The following is a 6000-nucleotide window of genomic DNA, read 5'->3' on the forward strand; positions in this document are numbered from 1 at the left end:
TACTCAGAGGAAACCCACAGATAAGGAGGAAAAGTAACTTTTGTCACTTCCAGCATGAATCCACAATTCTAAATTGATCACTTCCAAGTTGTCCAAAGATGCAGCTTTTAAGGAAAAGAGGAGCCTCTAGCAGAAAGCACACCACAGGCTGTGTGTCCTCACCCATCAGCCTCTCAGATGCAGTTTTTCCTTTAACTGCTTCATTTGCAAATGAGTTCTTCCAGCTTCTGAAAGCTAAACCTGTCCAGAAAGAGTAGGAGTCAGAGTAGCAGAAAGAAAGTATAGATACTGGTCTCTCCACACCCGGGCAGTGAGCACACTGTCCTGCCTTCTACCAGCAGCTTCTCCCCCGTTTCAGGAAAACAAGCCCTGCCTTCTACCAGCAGCTTCTCCCCCGTTTCAGGATAACAAGCCCACAAGAAGCAATGCAAGGAAGATGGGAACATTATGGAAGGTGTGACATGAAAGATGACCTTTCTAATCAGTTCACCACTTTTAATATTATACACATGTAGGCTATTAGAAAGACTTACTTTTACTAAGCTGACTACAGAAACAAGCAAGATTTTGCAAGTAGGGCCAAAGAGCCAGTTTTGACCAGGTCCTTCTCATTGACGACCATTGATGATTTACAATCATTTATGACCACTGCTCCTCAGGCGCCGCATTACCTAACATGCCACAGGGCACAAAGTGCACAACATTCACTGCAACAAATATTTTACCAAAGCAAATAGAAAAGAGTCTGCCATTCTGGCTGCACACCCAGATCATATTCTAATACTCAACTGCCTCCTTAACTTCTCCACCTGGATGCCTAAAAAGCCTCTCTGGACTTAATATGGTCAAAATATAACTCTTTATTGATACCTTCCTCCACCCCCAAACCTAAGCCTCCCTAAACATTCCCAATCTCAGAAAAGAGCTGCACCAGGCACTCCATTGCTCCTGTGAAAACAGTGACATCTTCAAGTCCTGCCCCTTCACATCCATTAAGCTGCAGTGTAGTCCACTCCAACTCCCAAATCTATCCACTTCTATCTTCACAGCCACTCTGGTCCAAACCACCATCTCTCTTGCCCTCTAACTTGACTCACCTCTCTGATCCTGTTACCTAGCCCACCCTTTCCCCCATTCACATACCAAGTCCATCCCACAGAGTAGCCAAGGCAATTTTTCAGTCCTTTGTTCAAAAGGCTCTGAAGCCTTTCTAGTGCCTTCAAATTAAAGTTCAAACCACAAAGCCCTACACAGTCTAGCCCCAGCCTACCTTTCCTCTTTCACTTTATTGCACTCACCCCTGGCTATCTCTCTGTCCTCAACTACCAATCCTCATCCCTACAGCTGACTCTGTACTAACTATCCAGTCTTCTTTCTGTTTCTAATTCCTGCTTCTAAGCCTTTCCCTTATTACTCCTTCTTCTTGGAAGATTGTCCCCAGAGCCAGATCTTCCCAAAGCTGGCTCCTCGTCATTCAGATTTCAGTTCAAATACCTTCTCTGAGGCCTTTCTGGAACACTTCATCAAAGTCACTCTCCGTCACACACCCCTCTCTTATTTTCTTCATGTGAGCTGGGACTTTTTCTGTACTATTCACTATTGTACCCCTAGTGCCCAGCACTGGCAAGTACCCAATTATTTCCACGCATTCAACCCATATATAAGCACCTGCTATATGCCAAACACTAATCTAGGTAACAAAGACAGTGGTAAACAGACAAGTGGCTCTCACGTAGCTTTATTCTCTGAAGGGAAGCAGGCTAACAAACATCAAGGGGTGATATGTAACCAAGAAAAATTAAGGATAAGGGAGACAGAGTGAAGGAGAGGTACTATTTTACATAGGGCAATCAAATAAGGCCTTGCCAATAAGGTGGCATTTGGGCAGACTTGAAGGAGGTAATGAGATAAACCACAGTTATCGTCCTCAAGCAGAGAAATAACATGTGCTAAGGGCCTGAGCAGGGATGGAGTTAGGTGCTGAAGAAACAGAAAGGATTCCACTGTGGAGCCTAATATACAAGGTGGAAAGCGGTAGGAGATGAGGTCAGAGAGGCAGTAGGGGCCTTGCAGGCCACTGAAAGGACTTGAGCTTTACTCATCCAGTTGAGAAGACATTAAAAGGTTCTGGTTAGAAGGCTGCCAGGATGTGATTTATGTTTTAAAAGGGTCACTCTAGCTGTCTAGAGAAAAGATTGAAAGGAACAAGGCTGCTATGATAATGGCTTGCAGTAGAGAATGAAAAGGGATTGCATTCTGGACATCTGTCTAAAATAAACAGAATTTGCTAACAGACTGTGGGATGTGAGATAAGAAGTCAAGGATGAGTCCATGACTTTTAGGGTGAGCTCCTGTAATAATGGAATTGCTATTTACTTCTAGGGAAAAGGGTATTGTTTTGGACACATTACGTCTGAGATGTCTATTAGTCATCTAAGTGGTAATTTCAAGTATACAAGTCTGGAAGTGAGATAGATCTGGACTGAAAATATGTATATTTGTATTTGAGAATCTTCAGTTTGTAGAAATTATATAAAGCCATGAAGCTACATGAGATCACCCACAGCTAGGGAGAATATGGAAAAGAGGTCCTGGGGTACATCACAATATTTAAGGATCAGGAAGATGGGGAACCAGCAAAGAAAACTAAGAAACAGCCAGTGAGGAGAGAGAAGACAAGAGTGTGTTACCCACAGTCCAAACAACGTGTCGAAATTAATGTCAGATCTTAGTATCCGACCTGCCACTGATTAAAGATTTAAATCACAGAATCCAGTGAATAAAGATAACTTCCAGAAAACTAATATTCTCTTGCCAGGAATGTTACTCTGGGCTGTTTCCTTCATGCTTCAAAAAATAAAGACTTCCATTTCAGGAGCAATTTACTCTTTACTCACTCCTTCATAAATACAACTACCACCTGCCAGATACTAGATCAGGATCTGGGATGCACACAAATAAACTCCCTCTTTGCACCTCGGGCTTCAAATCACTCCTACTGGGAAGAAACTCCATTAACATAAAAAGAACTCAGCTGGTAGTTGAGCAAGGCGACGTCCACATGCCATCCACTTGGGTGGCAGAAGGAGGTCAGAGGGCAGCTGCTCCAGGTGGCCCCAGGTTGCTACTCACTGGCGTCCAATAGATTGACAACTATCAGACTTACCTTCCCACTGCCGCCTTCTCTGAGTACAGAGGGCGAGGAACACAATTTTAATGAAGGACAAAATCAATCCTTTCCCACCGGGCCAAACCGTGTGGTCTCCCTCCACGTCTCCAGCTACCCAGGCCCACGCTCAAACCCCTTGGCCTCCACCCTACCCCCTGGCCACAGGACCTCGCCCTAAACCGCTGGAGCCACCGCACTACAAGTCCCACCAGGCACCGCGCGTCCGTAACCAGCCGGTCTACGCTCCGCCGCTGCGGGGCCACCTGGGGCCTGTAGTCTCCACTTCCCCAGTCGCCAGTCAGTACCTGGAAGCGATAGAGGAAGGCTTCGGGCCAGAGGAAGAAATAGGCCGGGCTGATGAGACCGAGTTTGCCGACTAAGGGCACCGCGACGGTGGCGGCGAACCAATAGCGCGTGATGGCCGGGATGCTCCTGAACCAGTCCCCGATGTCCGACATCTTCGCCTCTTCGGTGGCCGGGATGTGCAAAGCCGCCCGACTCCTGTCCCGGCCCCCTCACGACACGGTCCGCTGGGCGAGTGGGAAGTGTCGAGGCGGAAGCCGCCCCAGCCCTGTTGCAGAACGCGGAGACCGTCAGACGTGGCGCCACCGAATTCGGACGAGCGAGGGAGAATTCGGCAGCGAAACTTCCCCTTCCGGCGGCCGACGACGACGTTAACCAGAAGTCCCGCCGCTTAAAGGGCGAGCACCGTTTTTACCACTGGGCAGAAGCTCGGTGGTTCGAAGGCGGGAGGGCGAGGGACGGGTCCAGGAGGGGCCGACCTCACGACTGGTGGGGAACAGTGGTTGCCAGGAGCAACGACAGATACTCCAGCCAATAGCAAGGCTGAACGCCCTCTACCCAGTTCCTGCCGGATTTATAGCCCAGGTGGCTCCACTTGGAGGGTGTTTAAAGGGGAAGGAGGAAAATAAAGTACAATGTAGCCCCTCAATTGTCCATCCTTTCCACAAATGTTTATTGAGGGCTTAGTAAGTGCGAGATAGGGTTTTAGACTCTGGAGGTGCTGCAGCTATCAGAGCTGTTGTGGTACCTTCTCTCCTGGAGCTTCCATACAAAGGTAGGGAGGTAATGAACAAATAATTGAATAAGATAATTTCAAGAGAGTGGTAAGAAAAATAAGGAAGATAAGTTAGGATAGTGGGGATAGAGTGAGGGAGTGGGAGTGCAGAAGTGTGGGGAGAGATGGCCGCTTTCGATGAGAAAGGTCAGGGAGAAGCTGGAGGAGGTGATTTTTGAGCTGAGCACACACACATACACACACACACACACACACAAACACACACACACACACACACACAGATCTGGAGAGTTTTCCACACAGAGAAAACAGCCACTCTAACACACAAAATGTTGCCTGCCATTTCAGTAAACAAAGAATGTTGACTTCTATTCCAGTAAACAGGGAATGTTGCCTGCCATCAGGCCCTTAGCCACTGCAGCCACCCAGATGGTGTGCCCTGAGGAGAATTCAGGGCGGAGAAAAACAGGATACTGGCCCTAAATAGTTAAGGTGCATATCTAAGGAATAATTTCAATGAGCCAGATTATTGCACCTTCCCATACAAAGAAAAGCACTAAAATCTTTACCTTGAGATGTCTGATTTTTGCAATTAGCAGTAATCTTTTGACATTTGACTACATGGTTTTTTTGTTTGTTTCAGCAAAAACTCCTATATATCTTGGCTTCTCCCTTACCTCTTTGGAGCAGTTCCTCAGAGCTATCTGAGAGGCTATGTCCTGGGCTATAGTCCTCAGTAAATTCCTCGAATAAAATTTAGCTCACAACTTTTAGGTTACGTGATTTTTCTTCAGTCAACAACTCCAACTGGCTTGCAATTTGGAGGAACTGAAAGCAGAAATGATCATGACTCTTAATCTAGTTTGCTGGGTACGACCTAAATTATAAGTAGACGAAAATCCCTCTTGTTTTTAAAAGAATCTATCAAAGGATACAGAGTAGAACTTTTCCTGTTGTCTTTAGATATAGGACTGTTGGGCTGCACCCTGCAGGCCTGCAAGCCCTGCACTTGCCCAGCTTCAAGACCAAAGAAAGAGCCCAGAGTCAGCCACAGAGACATCAAAGGTTTAATGGATAGGGGGAGCTTACACATCTGAAGCAAGGTCCTGGAGCGACACCTCACCATGTGTGGCAGACAGTGGGCAGGATGTGGCAGCGGTCTTTGCTACCTGGGGGAGAGAGAGGTTACCAGTTATAGGGGGAATTGACTTCAGGTTGGGTTATCGGTTACCAGGGAAACTATTGGAAGAGCATGCCCCTCACCGCTGATCACCGTTCTGATCTAAAGATTAGAACAATCACTAGCTGGGTCATGGGGTAGGAAGGTCAGTCATGTGAGTAGGGTGTAGGTGAAGTACGTACGTACTGGTCCAGCAGGGGATGTACAGAGACAAGAGAACAGTCATCTTGATTGGCCTGATCATATAAGGACCTACAGTTTAAGACTGATGAGGCCATCCAGTAGAGACCACTAGGAACACACCTATAGTCCAGAAGGTTAGATTTCTTAACTTGCTAGGAGGGAGACTGCACTCCAGAGGAAACTGAAACATCTCACCAAACTAAAGAAAATAGGGTCATTATTGGATTATAAGGAAGGGTTGAGTTGTGGTATAATTTAAATGAAGCAGTGTTTTGATAGGCTCAAAACAGAGCAGAGCTGTCTGTAAAAGTGTTAACATCAGGTCTAAGCCTGAGCTGAAAAGCAGACCCAGGGTCCTCTTTCCTTAGAAATCTCAAAATTAAGATAAGTGTGGGGCTTCCCTGGTGGTGCAATGGTTAAGAATCCACC

The 6000-nt window shown here is 46.6% G+C and overlaps 1 protein-coding gene across 4 annotated transcripts in view; it reads right to left on the minus strand.

Annotated features, from left to right (window-relative positions):
* The window catches only part of DERL1 (derlin 1), a 113513-nt gene extending 109408 nt beyond the window's left edge, over positions 1-4105 (minus strand). The window contains exon 1 of one of the 4 annotated variants that reach the window (XM_059995141.1): positions 3475-4103. In XM_059995141.1, coding sequence (XP_059851124.1) covers positions 3475-3627 — 153 coding nt within the window. In that variant the 5' untranslated portion in view covers positions 3628-4103. Of the gene's footprint in view, positions 1-3474 lie in introns of all 4 variants that reach the window. The other 3 variants (XM_059995139.1, XM_059995138.1, XM_059995140.1) reach the window with 3 other exon arrangements.
* Positions 4106-6000: the final 1895 nt, after the last annotated feature.

This window comes from Delphinus delphis, chromosome 17, assembly GCF_949987515.2.
Source record: "Delphinus delphis chromosome 17, mDelDel1.2, whole genome shotgun sequence".
Taxonomy (NCBI): Eukaryota; Metazoa; Chordata; class Mammalia; order Artiodactyla; family Delphinidae; genus Delphinus; species Delphinus delphis.